This window comes from Platalea leucorodia, assembly GCF_965183815.1.
Source record: "Platalea leucorodia genome assembly, chromosome: 34".
In the NCBI taxonomy this organism is placed as follows: Eukaryota; Metazoa; Chordata; class Aves; order Pelecaniformes; family Threskiornithidae; genus Platalea; species Platalea leucorodia.
Window position 1 is genome coordinate 189811 of NC_138856.1, and position 21374 is coordinate 211184.

The 21374-nt window shown below is 59.6% G+C and overlaps 2 protein-coding genes across 3 annotated transcripts; one reads left to right on the forward strand and one right to left on the reverse strand.

Moving 5' to 3' along the window:
* Nucleotides 1-1092: 1092 nt before the first annotated feature.
* On the reverse strand, nucleotides 1093-12443 carry SYVN1 (synoviolin 1). 2 transcript variants are annotated; one of them, XM_082334462.1, is made up of 16 exons: nucleotides 12328-12443; nucleotides 10171-10316; nucleotides 9611-9703; nucleotides 7940-8092; nucleotides 7806-7854; nucleotides 7060-7163; nucleotides 6821-6947; nucleotides 5307-5406; nucleotides 5156-5221; nucleotides 4663-4779; nucleotides 4342-4493; nucleotides 3873-4010; nucleotides 3668-3781; nucleotides 3407-3593; nucleotides 3153-3262; nucleotides 1093-2809 (listed from the first exon to the last, which is right to left on the reverse strand). In XM_082334462.1, the coding sequence occupies exons 2-16, from the start codon at nucleotides 10300-10302 to the stop codon at nucleotides 2649-2651; spliced, it is 1803 nt and encodes a 600-aa protein (XP_082190588.1). In that variant the 5' UTR covers nucleotides 10303-10316; nucleotides 12328-12443; the 3' UTR covers nucleotides 1093-2648. The 2 variants fall into 2 exon arrangements, with proteins under 2 accessions (XP_082190588.1, XP_082190587.1); XM_082334461.1 differs by lacking the exon at nucleotides 12328-12443 and adding an exon at nucleotides 11715-11799.
* A 419-nt stretch (nucleotides 12444-12862) lies between these two features.
* Nucleotides 12863-17960, forward strand: SPDYC (speedy/RINGO cell cycle regulator family member C; the record flags this gene model as incomplete). Its single annotated transcript, XM_082334415.1, has 6 exons — nucleotides 12863-12867; nucleotides 16015-16151; nucleotides 16287-16345; nucleotides 16460-16545; nucleotides 17564-17852; nucleotides 17952-17960. 6 exons carry the CDS (start codon nucleotides 12863-12865, stop codon nucleotides 17958-17960), a joined length of 585 nt encoding a protein of 194 aa, XP_082190541.1.
* Between the last annotated feature and the right edge of the window lie 3414 nt (nucleotides 17961-21374).

A 21374-nucleotide genomic window follows, 5' to 3' on the forward strand; every position in this document is an offset into this window, starting at 1 on the left:
CAGCCCCCCCGCAGCCCCCTGCCCCACAGCCTCCCCCCAATTAACGCCCAGTTCACCCAATTAACCCCCAGTTCCCCCCTAAATCCCAGCTCCCCCCCAGAACTGCCCCACAGCCCCACCTCCCCCCCAATTAACCCCCAGTTCCCCCCCAGTTAACCCCCAGTTCCCCCCAGAGCCACCCCACAGCCCCCCCTCAGCCCCCTGCCCCACAGCCTCCCCCCCAATTAACCCCAGTTCCTCCCAATTAACCCCAGTTCCCCCCAATTAACCCCCAGTCCTTCCCTAAATCCCACCTCCCCCCAGAGCTGCCCCACAGCCCCCCAATTAACCCCCCAATTAACCCCCACCTCCCCCCAGAGCCGCCCCCCAGCCCCCTCCCCACCTCCCCCCCCAATTAACCCCCCACCTCCCCCCAGAGCCGCCCCACAGCTCCCTCCCCACCTCCCCCCCGCAATTAACCCCCCAATTAACCCCCCCAATTAACCCCAGAGCCGCCCCCACAGCCCCCTCCCCGCCTCACCTCACCTCAGCCCCCCGCCCCCCCCCCCCGCCCCCCGCCCCCCCGCCGCCCCCCCCCGCCCCCGGGCTCACCGGGGGCCCCGGTGCCGCCGTCCCCGCCGTCCCCCAGCGCTCCCTCGGCCCCACCGCGGCCCGGGCTGCCCGGAGCCTCCGGTCCCTCCGCCGCCATCTCGTCGCGCCCGCCGGGACCCGGATGAAGCAACCAACGAGGCGGGCGGGCGGGACAGAGCGGCGGCGGCGGCGGGGGCGGCGCCCCCTGGCGGGCGGGAGGAGCCATAGAGGCAACGCGTTCCCCACAGAGCCGCCGGCGTTCACCATAGAGACGCGGCAGCGGGCTAGAGCGACTTCCGGTTTCTCTTCCAAAGCCATAGAGACGCGGCGGAGAAGAGAGGCCGGAGCGGCCTGGAGGCTCTGTGACAACCATAGAGACGCTGAGGAGGGCGGGGGAAGACAGACCAGAGCGGTCAACTGGCTGTTGAACAACCATAGGGGGTCACTGAGCGACCATAGAGACAGGGCGGCAGGCCTAGAGCGGCCAACCGCCATCTTGGCAGAGGGAAGAGCGCCCCGAGCTTTATTGCAACCTTTATTCCGCTGTATTTACAATCAAGCTAATAAAAATTTATACATTATTTACAAATTAAATAATTCCGCTGACGCCACCCGAAAGGGAAACGGTTTTGGGGTGAAAGGGAGTGGTTTTGGGGGCAAAGGGCCCCAGTCCGGTCGCCTGCGCGTCGTCGTTCCCTCCCCGCGGTTTTCACCCCAAAACGAAGGAAATTGTGAGGAATCCCCCCCCAAAATTACCCACGTGAAATAGAACCGGCCACAAAAATTCATGATTTTGGCTCAAAATGTGAAAAAAAACCCAAAAAGGGTTAAAAAAAAAATAAAAAATAATCAGCTCCCCGAAGCGGCTCCTCGCCGTCTCCCAGCGCCGCGAAATTCCTCACGTTCGGTGCAAAAATGGAAGCAGAGCCAAAAAAAAAATAAAAATGAGCGTCGTTACCGAAAAGAACGGCTCCCGCTCCTCCCCGCCCCCCCAAAATCCCCGTCGCCCCACGCCGCCACCGCTTTTTGGTGCAAAACAACAAAAAAATGACGTTTTCCGCCCCAAAACGCTCCGGTTGCCGCCGTCTCCGAACGCGGTTTTGTTTTTGTTTTTGTTTTTTTTTTTTTTTCCCTGAGATATTTGGGCTCCTCGAAGCCCTTTTTCGGTTCAAAGAGGCACTGAAGAGTCGCGGCAACGCTACCGAAAATTTGGCGCTCGGGAGGTGACCGAAAAAAACCCAAAAAAACCAAAAAACACGGCGCCGTCGGTAGAGCGAAACCAGTACAAACCAGTTTGGGCGCGCTGTGGCACCGGTTTGGGCTCGGCGGGGGTCAGGCGGAGGATGTGGGGGTTTATTGAGTTGCCCATCGGCGCCGTGGTTGCGCCGGCGGGGGGTGTTTCGGTGCGGGAAGCGGCTTTCCCGGGGGGGGGGGGGGTGCGTTAATACTGTTAATGAGCTCGTTTGCTAACGAGGCGGGGGGAGGTGAAAGCCGGCGGCGGCGCCCCAAAATCCCCGGTAAAGCGGCGGCAACAAAAAACGGACGCAGCTCGAGGGGGGTTCGGTAGCGGTGACGGCACCGGTGACCCGCTCCGCAACCGGGAGAAGACTTTGGGTTAAAACCAGGCGATTTTGAGTAATTTCAAGCGGCGTCGGCACTCGCTCGACGGCCGTCACCGCGATCAAAGCCCGTTGTTAATTACCGCCCCGAAACGGGCGCGGTTACCCCAAAACACGCAACCGCCGGCTCCGAAATGCGCACCGGATCCCAGCTCACCGGATAGGTAGAGAGAATTGGGGCAAAACCAGGGAAAAATGGGGAAAACCAAGTCAAGAACGCGGCTGTTTGCCACGGTGCCGCGTAAAAAAGGGCCGGCGATGTTTTAGGGGCGCCAACGGGCGTAGCCGGGAACCGGTTTTGCTTCCGGATGCGGATTTTGGTGGAAAATGAGGGAAAAAAAGGCAGAAAAAGGGGCACCGTCCGGTTTGCAGCGTCCGAGATTCCGGAAACACCGAGGACGAGGGGTCGACAACCCCAAAATGGCGTCCGCGGCACGGCCGCGGCACAACCGACGGGCGTCAGTGGGAGGCTGCCGGCGGCGACGCCAGTTTCTGTAGCCGGCGGCGGCGGAGCTCCGCCGTGTCGGGTTCGTCCAGCGAGGATGAGCCTTCGCCGCCGTCCTCGTCCTCCTCTTCCTCCTCAGCGGTGAAGCCTTCGGCGCCCGCCGGCGCGGCGGGATCTGGTAAAGGGGAAAGGCACCGGTTTAGCGTCCGGTAAAACCGGTAAACTCGGCTTTAACCACGAGCCAGGCTCGGGATTGGGGGTTTGCCGGGAGACGGGCTCCCCAGCGGCGTCTTAACCGGGGATTCGGCTTTTAAAACCCCGGGGCTAATTAACGGAGGAATTAACGACCGCGGTAATTAGCCGGTGACGGAGAAATAATAATTAGGCGGTTATAAAAGGGTACGGCGGTGGGTTTGGGGGGCAGTGGGACCCCCGGGGAGCCCCGTTCCCCCCACCACGACGGTGCCGAGGGTCTCTGCCGGGGTGTTTCCCCCCCACCCCGTAGCTTCCCCACGCACCGGCGGCGGCGGCGGGTGCCGAAGGGCTGCCGGGCGAGCGGAGCGGGGCGGGTTCCTCGGCGGGGGTCTCACGGGCGGAGGGGGGCCGGGGAGCGGCGGGCCGGGGCGACCTGGGAGGAGAACATGAAACGATAAAATCAAATTTGGGGTTAATTTGGGGAGTTTTTAGGCAGGGCGCGGCTTTGCCGTAACCAAATCTCGCCTGTCCGCCCCAAAATCGCCCCCTTTTATTTTTTTTTCCCCGGCAGCGTTACCCGATGGTGGCCAGGACCGTCAGGTATTGGTTGATCTGCACCATGGCGGCGTCGAGGAGGGTGTGGATGTTCTGGAGACACTGTAACCGCGCTTCCAGGTTTTGCCGATCGTGGCCCTCCATGGCTCGAAGTTCTTCCTCCGTCAAACCGGCAAAGCCAGCCGGCGGCACCGGCATCGGCGGGAAGCCTGCAGCGAGAAGAGGGATGAGGGGAGAGCCCCGGGGAGGGAACCCCAAAATCCTTCCCCCACCCCTCGCTTACCGAAGAGGGGCGGCCACGGCATTCCCATCCACGGCGGCGGGAAAGGAAGACCCGGCACCGTCCCTGCCGCCGCCGCTTCCGATCCGGCGTTGGCGGCGTCACCGGGTCTGGCGGCTGCGGCGACAAACGGGACGTGAGGGTGGCAGGGGAGGAGGGAGCCCCATTTCGGCAGCGCCGACCCCTCGGATTTCGGGAGAAAACTCACCCGAAGCGGCACCGGAACTCGGCGCGGCGTTTTCGGCGCTGTTGGGCGGTTGAACGCCGGGAACCGGTGGGAAGGGACCAACCGGCGGCCAGAAGGGAAACATTCCGGGAGGGAAGGGGGGAAGGATTCCCTGGGGAACTGCGGAGGGAGAAGAGGGTGGTGAGAGCCCCGAACGCCCAGATTTCCTTCACCGCAGCCAACCGGAACGTGCCACGTCACCAGTTTGGTGCCGCATAACCGTGCCGGCAACGTTTCCCTGAACACACGCCGTCACAGGCGGAAATACCACCGGCTCGCGCTGCCGCCTGTGGGGACTTGACCTCCCAACCCTCTTCTCCGGCTGTTTGTTCCCCCAGCGCCGCGGACAACCGCCCCGGCAAAGCTCAACCGGCGCGGTGCCGGGTAACCGGCGGTGGGTGGCACCCGTCCCGCCGCAGAGGGGTGGTATCGGGGCGCAAAGGAGACTCACAGTTGGGGGGCTGAGGGACTTGGGGGGTCTGGGGCGGCGGCGGGGCTTGCTCCGGCGGCTCGGGAGGCGGCTGTGCCGGGAGGGAAGCGCGGAGAACGTCCATGCGGCAGGTGGGACACGTCTGCTGGCGCTGGAACCACGACCGCAGGCAGCTGCGGAGGAGACGGCCGCCGTTAATCGCACGGCAACGCCACGGCGGGGGACAAAGACCCTCCCGAAACACCCCACCACCACCGAAGGCGGCTGTTATTTCACCACCGCCTCACCGAGAACACCGAAACCGCCGAAACCGAGGGGACGGGGAGCGTGCGCCTCGCCCACCTGGTGTGGAAGATGTGGTTGCAAGGCAAACGCTTGGCGCCCGTCACCATCTCCTCGCGGCAGATGATGCAGACGTTGTCCATGGCCTGCAGCTCTTCCGGCGTGGCGTCGGGGTAGCTGCGCGGGGAGGAGAATTAGGCGGAAAACGCCGGGAGAAAAGAACCCTTCCCGCCATTTTGGGGGGGTTCAAGGGGGATATGGGAAGGTAGCGGGGCTTCTGGGTCCTCCCCGCTGCCGGCCGACCCTTCCTCCTCGCCGTTATCCACCAGATTTTTGGTTAAATTAAGGAAATTAAGGTATTTGGCAGGAGGAGCTTGACCCCGTCACCCTACGGCGTCCTCCCCACCTCTTTCCCGTGTGGCAAATGAGGCGTTTTCCTCAAATTTGGTTTTTTTTGAGGTGGATCCCACCTCGAAATCAACCAGCGAGGAGACGCCAACGGAGCTCAAAGCGGCCGGGAAGGGGCGGAAGCCACGTTCTCCGCGTTACTCACAGCGTGTTCATGTTGCGGATGGCCCGGCGGGACATGATGGCGTCCGTCACCGCTTTCTTAAACTGCCTGGAAGAGAGGGAACCGGTGGGATGAAACCGACGGCGTGCCGGCAGCCGTGCCGGCATCGGAGGCCGCGGCCAAGTCAACTCACCTCATCGCCAGGTACATGGGGCGGATGGCGAAGAGCGGGAAGGTGTGGACTTTGATCATGATGGTCATGAAGGCCATGTAGAGGAGGACTTTGATGAAGCCTGGAGGAAACAAGAAGATCAGGGTCTTGTTCTTGGACGATCGTGGGTTGGTTGAGGTGGAACGGGACCTCCAAGGTCATCTGGTCCCTTGTTCTTAGACAACCATGGGTTGGTTGAGGTGGGACGGGACCTCCAAGGTCATCTGGTCCCATCTTGGATGACCGTAGGTTGGTTGAGGTGGAACGGGACCTCCAAGGTCATCTGGTCCCTTGTTCTTGGACGATCATGGGTTGGTTGAGGTGGGATGGGACCTCCAAGGTCATCTGGTCCCGTCTTCTCGGATGATCATGGGTTGGTTGAGGTGGGACGGGACCTCCGAGGTCATCTGGTCCATTGTTCTTGGACAACCATGGGTTGGTTGAGGTGGGACGGGACCTCCGAGGTCATCTGGTCCCTTGTTCTTGGACGATCATGGGTTGGTTGAGGTGGGATGGGACCTCCAAGGTCATCTGGTCCATTGTTCTTGGACAACCATGGGTTGGTTGAGGTGGGATGGGACCTCCAAGGTCATCTGGTCCATTGTTCTTGGACAACCATGGGTTGGTTGAGGTGGGATGGGACCTCCAAGGTCATCTGGTCCCGTCTTCTCGGACGATCATGGGTTGGTTGAGGTGGGACGGGACCTCCGAGGTCATCTGGTCCATTGTTCTTGGACAACCATGGGTTGGTTGAGGTGGGACGGGACCTCCGAGGTCATCCGGTCCCTTGTCCTTGGACGATCATGGGTTGGTTGAGGTGGAACGGGACCTCCGAGGTCATCTGGTGCAACCATCTTCTCAAGGAGGTCACCAAGAGCTGCTCATCCAAGACTGCGACCCAATGGCTGTTGAGTATCTCCAAGGATAGAGATGCCACCACCGCTCTGAGCAACCAGTCCCAGCTCTCTCAGCCTCTCCAGTCCCTTCATCGGCTTGGTGGCCCTTCATTGGACGTTCTCCAGTACATCCCAGTCTCTCTTGGACTGGGGAGCCCCAGAAGTGGACTCAGGTCTCCAGGTGTGGCCTCACCACCCCTGTTCCACCTCCCTCAACCTGCTGACAACCCTCCCAGGACACCGTTGGCCTTCGGTTGTTGGCTTGCGCTCAACGTGGCGTCCACCAGAACCCCCAGTTGAGCCATTGCCCAGCGTCTGCTCGTGCTGGGGCTGGTTGGACTCGGCCCATCCCTTCGTTGAACCTCGTGAGGTTCTTGGACCATTTCTCCAGCTGGAAAACGGTCCCTCTGGACAGTGGCATGACCCTGCGCTCCATCAGCCAACTCCTCCCGGACTTCACATCTTCGTTGATCGACGGCTAATTGAGCTTCGTAACGATGTGTCGGGATTTATCGGGCCACGCCCAGATGGGAAAGCTCCCCCCAACCCCCAAAATTGGGTGGGATGAGAAGAAAAAAAGGGGGGAAGAGGACAACGTACCCGTGAAGAGCTCCGTGTACAGCATGTAGACGGCTTTGCTGTCCCAAGGGTTCTCGTTCTGCAGGTCGATGGAGTGCAGGACGTACTTGATGAAGATGGTGAGCACCATGGTCATGAGGATGGCGTACTGCGGGGAGGAAGAGCGCGGTGGGGCGTGAGGACGCGGCCGAGGAGCCGTTTGTCCGTCCCGGGGACGGACGCGGAGGTTTGTCCGTCCCCAAGGGGAAGCCGTCTCCTACCTCGAAGCCGAAGACGAGCTGGACGGAGGCTCCTCGCGTGAGGATGCTGTGGTACGCGTGGTTAACGAAGAGGAAATCCAGGATTCCCAGGAGGAACATCAGGGCTGCGGCGGGGGAAAAGAAAATCGGGATGAGGGGATAACGAGGAAAGGAGATAACGAGCCTCGAGGTGGGGGGAGACCCCCAAAAGGTAACGCTCCAAGGGTGACACCCCAAAACGTAGCCCGCCAGAAGAGCGGGACCCTCGAGGAGCATTGGTCCCGGGGCGGGGCTAAAGGGCTCTGCGCTAACGAAGGGCTGAATTAACGCATCCTGGTAACGAGGCTGCCTCGTTTGAAGCCCCCTCTGCTTCGAGCCACGTCTCGTGTCCTCGTGTCTCACCAAAAAACCCCTAATTCCTTCAAAAGACGATTTTTACATCCCTAAATTCCCTTTCCCAGACGGAAGACTGTATTTTGCCGTGTTTTTTTTCCCACCCGGCAAAGCCAGAGCTCGTTAAACCCCCAGCAACCCCATCCCGCTCCCTCTGCAGCCCCATTAACGCTCCCTCGTTAACGAGGCTGCTCTGATAAGCTTTATCGAGCACCGATGGTCGCACGCTCGGCTGCAGCAGGTTCTTCCCCGGACGTATGCAAACGCGTTGCCAAAATTATCTTTCCTGACCAGCTGCCGGCAACGAGCCAAATGGCAAAGCGCCCGCGGCCGGGCAGGATCCGGCCCAGGGTGGAGAAAAGCAAGATACTCACAGACGATACGGAAGTGGAAGAGCCAGGAGATGTTGGGGCTCCTTTCCATCTGCAAAAGAGGGGGGGGAAAAAAGGTTGAGGTTTTTCCCAAAAAAGGCTTTTTTACGCCCGTTTTCTCACCGCCCGGCACTCACAAAGTCCACCCGGTCTTCGGCCAACCAGTGGAAGCACTTGAGGAAGAGGAGGAGGGTGAAGAGGGCGACGAAGCGGGGGCTGAAGTCGTCCCTGAAGACGGTGAAGGCCAGGCAGGTCTCGGTCACGGCGTACCACGACCGCTCGAGCAGGTGCTGCGGCAGAGGGGGAGGCGGTGAGGGGCGGGGGCGGCTTCCCCCCAGCCTTCGCCTCCCCGTTTGGAACCTAAAATAGTGCCCAGGGTCTCTCGGGGTTCAAAATCCACCCCAAAATAGTGCCCAGGGTCTCTCGGGGTTCAAAATTCCACCCCAAAATAGTGCCCAGGGTCTCTCAGGGTTCAAAATCCACCCCAAAAATGGTGCCCAGGGCCTCTCGGGGTTCAAAATCCCCCCCAAAATGGTGCCCAGGGTCTCTCGGGGTTCAAAATTCCACCCAAAAATGGTGCCCAGGGCCTCTCGGGGTTCAAAATCCACCCACAAATGGTGCCCAGGGTCTCTCAGGGTCCAAAATCCCCCCCCAAAACGGTGCCTAAGGTCTCTCAGGGTTCAAATCCACCCAAAACGGCACCGAAGGCCTCTCAGGGTTCAAAATCCCCCCCAAAATGGCAACAAAGGCTTCTTGGGGTCCAAAATCCCCCCCAAAATGGTGCCCAAGGCCTCTCGGGGTCCAAAATCCCCCCCAAAATGGTGCCCAAGGTCTCTCAAGGCTCAAATCCACCCAAAACGGCACCAAAGGCCTCTCAGGGTTCCAAAATCCCACCCAAAACGGCACCAAAAGCCTCTCAGGGTTCAAAATCCCCCCAAAACGGCACCAAAAGCCTCTCAGGGTTCCAAAATCCCACCCAAAACGGCACCAAAAGCCTCTCAGGGTTCAAAATCCCCCCAAAACGGCACCAAAAGCCTCTCAGGGTTCCAAAATCCCACCCAAAACGGCACCAAAAGCCTCTCAGGGTTCAAAATCCCCCCAAAAATGGTGCCTAAGTCCTCTCGGGGGTCCCAAATCCCCCCAAAACAGCAACCAAGGCCTCTTGGGTTTCAAAATCCACCCCAAAAATGGCACCAACGACTGCTCAGTTTTCAAAATCTCCCCCAAAACGGTGCCCGAGACCTCTCAGGATTCAAAATCCCCCCCCCAAAATGGCACCAAAAGCCTCTCGGAGTTCAAAATCTCCCCTAAAAATGGCACCAAAATGCTACTGGGGTCCAAAATCCCCCCAAAATGGTGCCCAAGGTCTCTCAGGGTCCTAAAACCCCCCAAAAGGCACCAAAGGCCTCTCGGGGTCCCATCCCCCCCCCCCAAATGGCACCCAAAGCCTCTCAGGGTCCAAAATTCCCCCCAAAATGGTGTTGAAGGCCTCTCAGGGTTCCAAAATCCACCCCAAAATGGTGCCCAAGGCCTCTCGGGGTTCAAAATCCACCCAAAAAGGCACCCAAAGCCTCTTGGGGTTCAAAATCCACCCAAAAATGGCACCAAAGACCTCTCACTTTTCAAAATGCCCCCCCAAAACGGTGCCCAAGGCCTCTCGGGGTCCAAAATCCCCCCCAAACCCCTCAGTATCCGCACGTCCCTGTGGGCTTTAACCCCCCCACCAGCACCGACGCCGCCTCCAGCCGCCGGCAACAGATTTGCCCATCCCCGGCACCGAATTTAAACCGTTCCCCACCGTCGCTCACCTCCATCTCCGCTGCTCGCAGCTGCCCGAAAAACACCTTGCCCATAAATTTACCCAGAAGAAAAACCAACACGAAGGCTTGGATGTAGAGAACCTGCGGGGGAAAAAACGGGGGAAAGGAAGGAGGCGATGGAGGGGAAAAAGCCGCGGCGCGGCCAAAACCCGTTTTGGTCGCAACCGGATGCAGGGGAGGGTTTGGTGCCGCGAATTTGGGTCCCAGGGGACGGAGGAGACGGCGATCGGGTACCGGCTCGGCCCCAACCCCGTTTTGGGGCTGCCTGAGGGCTCCTGCGCAGGCAGGAGGAGGCGGCGGCGGCGGTTTCCCACCCTCCCCGTGCGCCGACGGGCGCAGCGGCGGCTCTCGGCGCAGGCGCTCGCTCTCCCTAGGGAGTCCGCGGCGTTTTCGGTGAGCGCCGTTCAACAGAAAACGACCCATTTCGGTCGCCAAAAGCAGAAGTGAGCCGCGGTGCTCAGCCACGAAGGTGTTGCACGAGCCAAGAGGCTCGTTCCCCAGCCATACGGGTTAATTACCCGCCGCTAATTAATTAACTGGGTACTTACGGCCATGCTGGGGCTGGATTTGGTGAGATAAACCACGGTGGGGTAGAATTGGTGCTTGAGGTAATAGGCGTGAGCCACCACTGCCGTCGTCAGCGCCAGGCTCCCCGCCATCACCACCGCCGTGTAGAGCATCTCCCCGGCTCGGCCTGCCAGATTCAAACCCATCAAATCGCACCAAAAAGAGGGATTTTTCATTAAAAAAACCCACTATTTAGCGTAAAATTGGGGATTAAACGGCCGCCCTCACGTCTTCAGGGCGCTGCCAAAGCCCTTTTTGGGGTGGTTTCGGAGCCCAACAGGAAAATGAGACCCTAAAACTAACGATGCCGCTAGAGTTGATTTTTTATTTTTAACCCGCTAACGATTCCTGCGGGTAATGAAAAAAGCACGGCTTCAAACGGAGCTTTTCTGCCCCAAAAACGCTCCCAGCAGAGCCACCAGCTCGTGTCCTACATACTCGGCGTCACCGGCTCCCAAGTCCCCAGACGCCACCTCCTTGTCCCCGTCCCCATCGCTCCCCACCTGCTCGTGTCCCCACCCTCTCCCTCCCTGCGGTGGGGGCCAGACCCCCCGCGTCCCCCTCCCCACTCCCACCCCCTCAGCTGACAATCAGCTCCCCCCAAGTCCCCACACCCCACTCGGTGCCCCCCCACCCCTCCTCATACCCCCACCCCCACCCCACAGACTCTGCCCCACTGCAGGCCCCAAACCTGCGTGTGTGTCCCCCCCCCCACATCCCCACCTCTGTGTCCCAGCCCCCCAGGTGCTCCCCATGTCCCGACATCCCCACCCAGGTGCCCCCCATGTCCTGATATCCCCCCCCCAGCCCTCCAGGTGCCCCCCCCACTGCTCCCCATGTCCCTGTCCCCCCCCAGCTGCCCGCCATATCCCTACACCCCTCCCAGCCCTCCAAGTGCCCCCTGTGTCCCCACGTCCCCCCCAGGTGCCCCCCATGTCCCTACCTTCCCCCCCCCAGGTGCCCCCCATGTCCCCCCCCAAGCCCCCCAGCTGCCCCCCATGTCCCTACCTCCCCCTCCAAGTGTCCCCCATGCCCCCCCCCCAGCCCTCCAGGTGCCCCCCCATGTCCCGACATCCCCCCCCAGGTGCCTCCCATGGCCCCACGCCCCCCCCCCCCCAGGTACCCCCCATACCCCTACGTCCCCCTCCAAATGCCCCCCATATCCCCCCCAGCTGCCCCCCATGTCCCTATGCCCTCCCCCCAAACCTCCAGGTGCCCCCATGTCCCTCCATTCCCCCCAGATACCCCCCCTTGTCCCTCCCGAGCCCCCCAGGTACCCCCCCATGTCCCCCCCAGCCCTCCAACTGCCCCCCCCTACCGCTGCCCCCTCCCCCCATTCCCTCACGTCCCCCCACTCCTCCAGAGGCCCAACATGTCACCGCTCCCCCCACACCCCCCTGGCTCCCCCCTGCCCCTCCGGCTCCTCCCCAAGCCCCCCCGGGGTCTCCCCCTCCCCCCGGCCCCGGTGTCGTCCTCGGTGTCCCCCGTCCCCCCCCCCCCCCCCCCCCCCCCCCCCCGCACTCACTCGGATCGAGCCGCCGCCGCCGCCCCCCCCCTCCGCCACCGCCTCAGGCCGCTCCTCCACCGGAAGCGCCTCAGCGCGCGACACCTCACTTCCGCCCGGGCTGCACCACCCGCTGCCCCGGGAGAGAGGGGGGAACCCACCGAGGGGGGGGGTCACTTCCGCGCTGCTCCCCCCCCCACGCCGCTCCCCCATAACGGCTCCTCCCGGGAGAGATGCTGAGGGTCCCCTTCCCCCCCCACGCCACGCGTGGGGGGGCCCACAAACCCCCCTAAACCCGCTCGGCTTTCTCCCCCCCCCCCCCGCCCGCACTTGGTACGGTCCGAGCTGCACCGCCGCAGCCGGAGCCCGGGTGGGCGGGAACGCCAAGGGGCCCGTGTCTCGCTCTCATTGGTCAGCCTCCGCGGCGCTCGGCCAATCAGAAAAAAGAAACCGCGGCGGGGGGGGGGCGCCGAATCAGCGGCTGTCGCTAGGGGAGGGGCGGCAGAGGAGCGATGAGTTGCGCTCGGCCTCAGCCCTCGCCCCCCTCCCCTCACGGCTGGCGGTAAACCCCCCCGTCCCCCTCAGCCACCCCAATTCGGCCTAGATTTGCCTTTTTTTCCCCTCATTTTCATACCTCACGTCACACTCGCTGGGTTTGCGCCCCTTCTAGGTGCTTCACAGCCCTTTTCAAGCCCTTATTTTCCTTAGAAAAAGCCCTAAATCCCTCACGCTGCCTCGCGGCGGGTAACGCACGCCGCCAACCTCACCCCACCCTTCACACTTCCCCCCCTCACAGAGCCCAGCCTATCAGCGACGCCTCCTCCGCCGCTTCTCGCCTGTGATTGGCTAGCACCGCCCAACGTCCCGCCTTCCCGCCTTTGACAGGCAGCGGCGGGTGACGGCGGAGGGGGAAGAGTGGGCGGTGGCCTCTTCCTTCTCCGCCTTCTGATTGGCTGGCGGCGCGGGCGCTCTGCCTATAGAAGACGACGCCCGGCGGGGGGGGCGGGGTCAGTTTGCACGCACCGCTCCTCTTCGCGCGCTTCGCTCAGGTGAGGGGGGAAAAAGGCGGGAAACGCGGTTGGGGGCAGGGAGGTGTCGTCGCCGCCGCTGCCGCTCCCTGAGGCGATTTCTCCGCTTTCCCCCATTTCTGAGGGGAAAAAGGGGACGCCATGAGGTAAAATTGCTCCCTTCAACCCTGTTCGCTGAGGAGAGACTGATCTTTGGTGCCGTGACGTGAAAACAGCCCTGTAAATCCTTTTATTTTCTCTTTTTTTCCTTGATATGTGAGGAAACCGTGTGGCATGGTGCCTCGTATCCGTTGTGGTGAGGAAGAGGGTTTTTAGGGGAACGCGGAGGGGGGATTTCAAGCTCTGAGGGCTCTGCTGTCCCCATGTACTATGTCCTTTTAATCCTACCTTGGGATCAAAGGAGAGGAGGCAATCACAGCCCTTTAAGTGTTTTTCTATTTGCTTGGAAAATCCTCTGAGGACGGAAATAGAGGAGAATTATACCCCTCTTACCTCACTGAAGCCAAGTTTTGGTGCTCCTGAGCACAAATGTTTTGAACAGGAGGAGCTGCTAATACAGGGGTTAAAATGCTCTTTTTTTTAATAATTCATGGTGGTTTTTGAGGAAACCACTGCAATGTCTTCCCATCCCAAGGAGGTGGCAAGCTGTGCCTTGCCGGCTGGGTGATGGTAATCCTACTGAAGTGCCCTGAAATGAGAAATAAATGATTTTATTCCTTTTTTTTGATAGTTTTCAGGGTGGTGGTTGAGCAGTTGTGGGGCAAGACGTGTCCCTTCTCCCCGTGGTGCCGGTTTGTTTGAGGTTGGGTGCTGGGGAGCGGTAATAAAACCCGCAAAACCAAGGTGTTTTTTGACTTTTTATTGACAAAAAATGTGGTTTTATTTTTGAGGGGGTCAATCTGTTGCCTTTGTTACCCCTTTGACTGAGACAAGAGCTATTCTAACCCTAAATTGCTTTATTTATTGGGTTTTTTTACCCTTTTCTACATCTGACCCCTATAGCAGGTATAAAAAAAAAATAGCTTAAATCCTTCAAAGATTGGCACTCCTGTGGTTAAAGTGGCCTTGATTTTGCCCAAAAGTGGCCTTGATTTTGCCCAAAAGTGGCCTTGATTTTTGCCCTTTTAAATGCTACAAAAACCAATGAAATATCGGGGGGAAAACCCCCCAAATTGGTAAATAGAGGGGAGCAAGGAATCTGAGGTGCGAGATGCTGCTTTAAATGTGGGGTGTTTGCGATCGGCGTGGTGTTTTGGCAGCAGAAAGCAACACTCAGCCCTCTAAACCTTCCTAGAAAATATTGATTTAAGGAAAATTTTAAGTTAAAAAGAAAATTTTATGGTTTTGGGAAAGCAGACAGCGTCTTATTTCACTCCGGTTTGGGGCTGGAGGAGGGAATTTCTGCGCCGTTCCTGTGGCACAGGGGAATAAGAATGAGTTAAACCTGAGTTTATCGAAACGTGAGGCTTTCTTTTTTGTTTTAATACCTATTTTTTTCCCCTAAAATCGCTTACTTAAAATATAAATGGGTGGAGAAAATCAGGTCAACGCGGTTACTCCCAACCCGAGGCTTCCCCGGGGACGAAGCCCTCGTTATTCCACGAAAAACCCATAGCGGCTGATTTACATATTCCTCTCAGCCACAATTAATTCTGATTTTTTTAAAAAAACAAACCGAAAAACCTACGTTTTTGCAGTCTGAAGAGCTTGGAAGTGGCTGAAAAGGGATCCAGAGCCTGAAAATGGGTTTTGATGCAGCGAGTTGGGGTGCAGAGGGGCTGCCCTGCTTCGTTATCGCTCGCTAACGACCCCGCCTCGATCGGGGACGATGGCGTGGGTAAAACCGGCAGCGCCCGATGCTCAAAACTGCTGGAAAAAAGCAGGTTTTGGGTAAAATGCGCCCTTTAGAAACTTCATTTTGTGTCGGGGTGCGAGATGCTGCTGGGGGTTTCGCTTTTGTGCCGTTTGGCTTGAATGAGGGGTCCGGTTTGGGGGGGATTTGGAGCTTTTTGGGGGGATTTGAGGTGTTGGAATGGTTCTTCTGGGTTTTTTGGGGGGGATTTGAAGCTTTTTAGTGGAGGTCTGGGGTGCTTGGCCAGTTTTGGGGGGTTTATCTGGGATTTTGGGGGGGGTTGTGGTTTTTTTGAATGGTCGGTTTGTTCTTGGGGGAACTTGGAGTGTTGGAATCGCTGAAGTTTGCGGGGGCTTTGGGCTTTTTTGGGGTGTTAAAGGGTTGGTTTGGGTTTTGGGGGGGCTGGGGGCTTTTGTGGGTTGAAGGCTTGGTCTGATTTTGGGGGGCTTTGGGTCTTTGGTCTCTGTTGTGGTTGGGGGCAGTTGGTCTGGTTTTGGGGGGGCTTAGGGCTTTTGGGCGGGTCAGAGGCTTGGTCTGATTTTAGGGGGCTTTGGGTCTTTGGTCTCTGTTTTTGGGGGCAGTTGGTCTGTTTTTGGGGGGGCTTAGGGGTTTTGGGGGGGTCAGAGGCTTGGTCTGATTTTGGGGGGCTTTGGGTCTTTGGTCTCTTTTTGGGGGCGGTTGATCTGGTTTTGGGGGGCTTAGGGCTTTTGGGGGGGTTAGAGGCTTGGTCTGATTTTGGGGGGCTTTGGGTCTTCGGTCTCTGCTTTTTTGGGGGGCGGTTGGTCTGGTTTGGGGGGGCTGGGGGCTTTTGGGGGGTCAGAGGCTTGGTCTGATTTTGGGGGGCTTTGGGTCTTTGCTCCATGTTTTTGGGGGGAGATTGGAGTCGCTGGTCTGGTTTGGGGGGGCTTTGGGCTTTTTTGGGGTGTTAAAGGTGGGTCTGTTTTTGGGGGGCTTTTGGGAGGTCAAAGGTTTGGTTTTGGGGGGGCTTAGGGGTTTTGGGGGGTTAAAGGCTTGGTCTGATTTTGGGGGGCTTTGGGTCTTTGGTCTCTTTTTTGGGGGGGCGGTTGGTTGGTTTTTGGGGGGTTAGGGGTTTTGGGGGGCTTAGAGGCTTGGTCTGATTTTGGGGGTCTTTGGGTCTTTGGTCTCTTTTTGGGGGGGTGGTTGGTCTGTTTTGGGGGGGTTAGGGGTTTTGGGGGGGTCAGAGGCTTGGTCTGATTTTGGGGGGCTTTGGGGTCTCGTTTTTGGGGGGATGGGGTGGCTGGTCTGTTTTGGGGGGTTTGGGACTTTTGGGGGGCTTAAAGGGTTGCTCTTTTTTGGGGGGTCTTGAGACTTTTGGGGGCACTCGGAGCTTTTTGGGGGGGGATTAAAGTCTCGCTCTGCTTTTGGGGGCCCTTTGGGCCATCCCCCCTCCCTCAGGCAGCCCCCCCCCACCTCCATGAAGCCCCCCCCCCTCACCCGCCCCCCTGGGCGGCGAGAGACCCCCCCCCAGCAGCGCCCGGACTTGGGGGGCCGCCCCCCAGCCCCCCAACCGCCTCCACCTGCGCCGCCAGGAGCGAGACGCCTTCTTCAGCCTGCTGGGTAAGCGTCAGCCGCCCCGCAGCCATCCTGCCGAAAGAGGGGAAAGCGCCTCCCTCGCGTTAATAAAACCCCCCAAACCGGAGGCTTTTCCCCCCAAAAATTAATTTTATTTCATAACTTGTTCTCCTCGTCAAGAAGACGACGTGGTGCGGGAGTTCCTGGCGATGGACGCCTGCTGCAGGATTTCCGATAAGGTCAGTCCTTCCAAACCCACTATTTCATTATTTTTTATAAACAAACCTACTTTTTTTTGCCTGAATTTAACTATTTTTTGGTCTAAAATCCCCGTGTTTGTCCTCCTTTCCCAGTACCTGCTGGCAATGGCGCTGACGTACTTCAAGCGCGCCGGCCTGCCCACCAGCGAGTACACCCGCCTCAACCTCTTCACCGCCCTGTAGGTACCCCGAGACCCCCTCGTTAGCGGGGCGCGGGGGGGGCTCTAACGGCGCTGCCCGCCCGTTAGCGAGGCGCGGGGGGGGCTCTAACGGCGCTGCCCGCCCGTTAGCGGGGCGCGCGGGGGGGGCTCTAATGATGCTGCCCGCCCGTTAGCGAGGCGCGGGGGGGCTCTAATGATGCTGCCCGCCCGTTAGCGAGGCGCGGGGGGGGGCTCTAACGGCGCTGCCCGCCCGTTAGCGAGGCGCGGGGGGGGGCTCTAACGGCGCTGCCCGCCCGTTAGCGAGGCGCGGGGGGGCTCTAACGGCGCTGCCCGCCCGTTAGCGAGGCGCGGGGGGGCTCTAACGGCGCTGCCCGCCCGTTAGCGAGGCGCGGGGGGGCTCTAACGGCGCTGCCCGCCCGTTAGCAGGGCGCGGGGGGGCTCTAACGGCGCTGCCCGCCCGTTAGCGAGGCGCGGGGGGGGCTCTAACGGCGCTGCCCGCCCGTTAGCGAGGCGCGGGGGGGGCTCTAACGGCGCTGCCCGCCCGTTAGCGAGGCGCGGGGGGGGCTCTAACGGCGCTGCCCGCCCGTTAGCGAGGCGCGGGGGGGGCTCTAACGGCGCTGCCCGCCCGTTAGCGGGGCGCGGGGGGGCTCTAACGGCGCTGCCCGCCCGTTAGCGAGGCGCGGGGGGGCTCTAATGATGCTGCCCGCCCGTTAGCGAGGCGCGGGGGGGGGCTCTAACGGCGCTGCCCGCCCGTTATCGGGGCGCGGGGGGGCTCTAACGGCGCTGCCCGCCCGTTAGCGAGGCGCGGGGGGGCTCTAATGATGCTGCCCGCCCGTTAGTGAGGCGTGGGGGGCTCTAATGCCGCTCCTCAGAGCGCTCGCTAACGAAGCAGGGCTCTAACGACGCCGTTAAGTCTCCCCAAAGGGGGTTAAGCCCCAAACCCAAGCCCTATCCCCGCCTCATCCACTTCCCGTTATCCCTACCTGCCGAATTGCCCAAAATCCCTCAAATTCACCTCGTTTCCCCCCCCCCGCAGGTACCTGGCGAACGACATGGAGGAGGATGAGGAGGAGCACAAGTTCCGCATCTTCCCCTGGGCGCTGGGCCGCCGCTGGCGCCGCCTTTTCCCTCGGTTCCTGCGCCGCCGCGACCGGCTCTGGGCCCGGATGAGCTACCGGGCGGCCGTCAGCCGGCACTGCTGCGAGGAGGTGGGTGCCGCCCCTGCCAAAACACACCCAAAATCCCTGAATTTCACCCCAAAAATAGCCTTAGAGACCTCCCCGCCCTCCAAAAAAAACCCAAATAATCCTTCAAGACCTCAAAACGTGAGAATCGAAAACGAAATTTGGATTTTTACCGTGTCCGCCACCGCTTTCCCTGCTGAAAATGCCGGTTTTTCTGAAAATTGCCCCTTTTTTTTTAAGGTTAATTAGCGGGGTTTTGGGCAAGTCGCAGCCCTGGCGGGGGGGGGGGGGTGGCGGTGGACCCCCCCCCGCTGCACCGGCTGCTGCCAGTTACTCGTCCTGGAACCAAGATGGATTTAAGCCCCAAAATGCAGCGTTTTAGCCCCAAAATTGCTGAGGGTTTAAGCTTCAAAATGCAGGGTTTTGGCCCCAAAATCGGGGGGGGTTAAGCCTCAAAATCATCTGGGGTTTAAGCCCCAAAATGTGGGACTTTAGCCCCAAAATCATAGGGGCTTAAGCTTCAAAATGCAGGGGTTTAGCCCCAAAATCATGTGGCATTTAAGCCTCAAAATGCAGGGTTTTAACCCCAAAATTGTGGGGGGTTTAAGCCTCAAAATGCAGGGTTTTAGCCCCAAAATTGTGGGGGTTTAAGCCTCAAAATGTGGGGTTTTAGCCCCAAAATTGTGGGGGGTTAAGCACCGATGCAGGGTTTAAGTCTCAACATTGGGGGAGGGTTTAAGCCCCAAAATCCAGGGCTTTAGCCCCAAAATCATGGGGGTTTAAGCTTCAAAATGCAGGGGTTTAGCCCCAAGATGGGGGGGGGTTCAAGCCCCCAAATTGTGGGGGGTTTAAGCCCCAAAATGCAGAGTTTTAGCCCCAAAATTGTGAGGGGTTTAAGCCCCAAACTGCAGGGGTTTAGCCCCAAATTATGGGGGTTTAAGCCCCAAACTGCAGGGGTTTAGCCCCAAAATTGTGGGGGTGTTAAGCACCAATGCAGGGTTTAAGCCCCAAAATCGTGTGGGGGTTTTAGCCCCAAAATGCAGGGTTTTACCCCAAAAATGTCGGGGGTTTTAGCCCCAAAATGCACAGTTTTAGCCCCAAAATTGTGGGTGTTTTAAGCACCAATGCAGGGGTTTAGCCCCAAAATCGTGTGTGGGGTTTAAGCCCCAAACTGCAAGGTTTTAGCCCCAAAATTGTAGGGGGGTTTAGCCCCAAAATCATGGGGGGGTTAAGCCCCAAAATTGTGGGGGGGTTTAGCCCCCAAATACAGGGTTTAAGCCCCCAAAATTGTGGGGGGTTTAAGCCCCCAAAATTGTGGGGGGTTAAAGCCCCAAAATGCAGGGTTTTAGCCCCAAAATCAAAGGGGGTTTAATCCCCAAAATAAAGGGGTTTAGCCCCAAAATTGTGGGGGGTTTAAGCCCCAAAATGCAAGGTTTTAGCCCCAAAATTGTGGGTGTGTTAAGCACCAATGCAGGGGTTTAGCCCCAAAATTGTGGGGGGGTTTAGCCCCAAAATACAGGGTTTTAGGCCCAATATCTTGAGGTGTTTAAGCCCCAAAATGCACAGTTTTAGCCCCAAAATTGTGGGGGGTTAAAGCCCCAAAATGCAGGGTTTTAGCCCCAAAATTGTGGGGGGGTTAAGCCCCAAAATGCACAGTTTTAGCCCCAAAAGCGTGGGTGGGGTTAGGCCCCAAAATGCAGGGGTTTAGCCCCAAAATTGTGGGGGGTTAAAGCCTCAAAATGCAGGGGTTTAGCCCCAAAATTGGGGGGGGTTTAAGCCCCAAAATGCAGGGTTTTGGCCCCAAAATCAAAGGGGGTTTAAGCTCCAAACTGCAGGGTTTTAGCCCCAAAATTGTGGGCGGTGTTAAGCCCCAATGCAGGGGTTAAGCCCCAAAATCGTGGGGGGTTTTAGCCCCAAAATGCACAGTTTTAGCCCCAAAATTGTGGGGGTGTAAGCCCCAAACTGCAGGGGTTTAGCCCCAAAATCGTGAGGGCTTTAAGCCCCCAAATGCAGGGTTTTAGCCCCAAAGCGCGGGGTTTTAAGCCCCCGAACTCAGCTTCTGACGCTGGGGGGGTGCTTTAACCCCCCCCAAATGCCGAGGGGGGGGATTTTTACCCCCAAAACTGCCGGTTTTGACCCCAAAACCTGGGCCTTTTTTATTATTATTATCATTATTTTTGGCGGGCAGGTGATGGCGACGGAGCCCCGGCACTGGGCCTGGCTGCGGGAGCGCGCCCCCCACCACAGCGGGGCCGCCCGCCCCTACGGCAGGGCCCCCCGCCCCGCGCCCGCGCCGCGCCCCCGCCACGCCCGCCCCCACGAGGAGGAGGAGGAGGAGGAGGACGAAGCCGCCTTCATCCTCCGCCCGCGCCGCAGCCCCGCCCTGCTCCCCCGCCCCGCCAAAACCCACTGATTTCCCCCAAATTCGGGGTCGGGGACGCGCCCTGGATGCACTTTTTTTGGTTCCCCCCCCCCCCCCATAGCGTGCTCACAACAAAGCCAATTTTGGGGTTTTTTAACTCAAAATCCAGCTTCGCTCCCAGCAGAGCGCAACTTTTCTACGGCGCAAACCAGTGATTTTTGGTCATTTTGTCCCCTTTTCCCCCTTATTTATAACCCGAGATGATTAAAAAATTGCCCAAAATCCCTCGTTTTCTCCCCATTGCCTGGTACTTTTCCCACTTTTAGCCCCAAAACTCATCTCCCTCCTGAGGGAGGCCGAAGGGTGGGGGGGTGACACCGACACCCTTCCCCTGTTTTCGTGCAAAAAGAGGGGAAAACGGGCAACGTGAAGGATTAAACCCCAAAAATTGCTATTTTTGTCATTCGTGTGGGGAAAAAAAATAGATAAAATCGTTTGCGGCGGGGGTGGGGTGGATTTGGGGCCCCCCCGCGCCCCCCAACCCGGCGCCGTTTCTCTCTCCGCAGGCGCTGAGGGCGGCGGGACCCCCCCCCCGCGGGCTCAGGTAGGGACGGCGGCGGCCACACGCGTGTTACACGCGTGTTACGTACACGTTCGAGCCTCCCCCGCGCGTGTTGTGGGGTGTTCGGCCCTGCACACGTGTGTTCCTTGCGTGTCCTGGCCCTGCACACGTGTCCCCGTGCCTCCTGGCACCGTACGTGTGTTCCCCGTCTGTCCCGGCCCTGCACACGCGTGTCCCAGCCCTCTACATGTATGTCCCATGCGTGTCCCACTCTCTGCACACGTGTGTCTCGCTCCTCTGCGCACACACACCCCCACGTGTGTCCCCCCTGTGCACACGCCTGTCCCACGGGTGTCCCAGCCCTTTGCACACGTGTGTCCCACCCCTCTGCACACACCCCCCACGCGTGTCCCCCCCGTGCACATGCCTGTCCCACGCGTGTCCAGCCCTCCACACACGCGTGTCCGTGTCCCAGCCCTCTGCACACGCATGTCCATGTCCCACCCCTCCACACACGCGTGTCGCACCCCTCCGCACACGCGTGTCCGTGTCCCACCCCTCTACACACACCCCCCCACGCATGTCCCCCCTGGGCACACGCCTGTCCAACACATGTCCAGCTCTCCGCACACGCGTGTCCGTGTCCCACCCCCTGCACACACCCCCCCACGCGTGTCCCCCCGTGCACACGCATGTCCCACCCCTCCGCACACGCGTGTCCGTGTCCCACCCCCCTGCA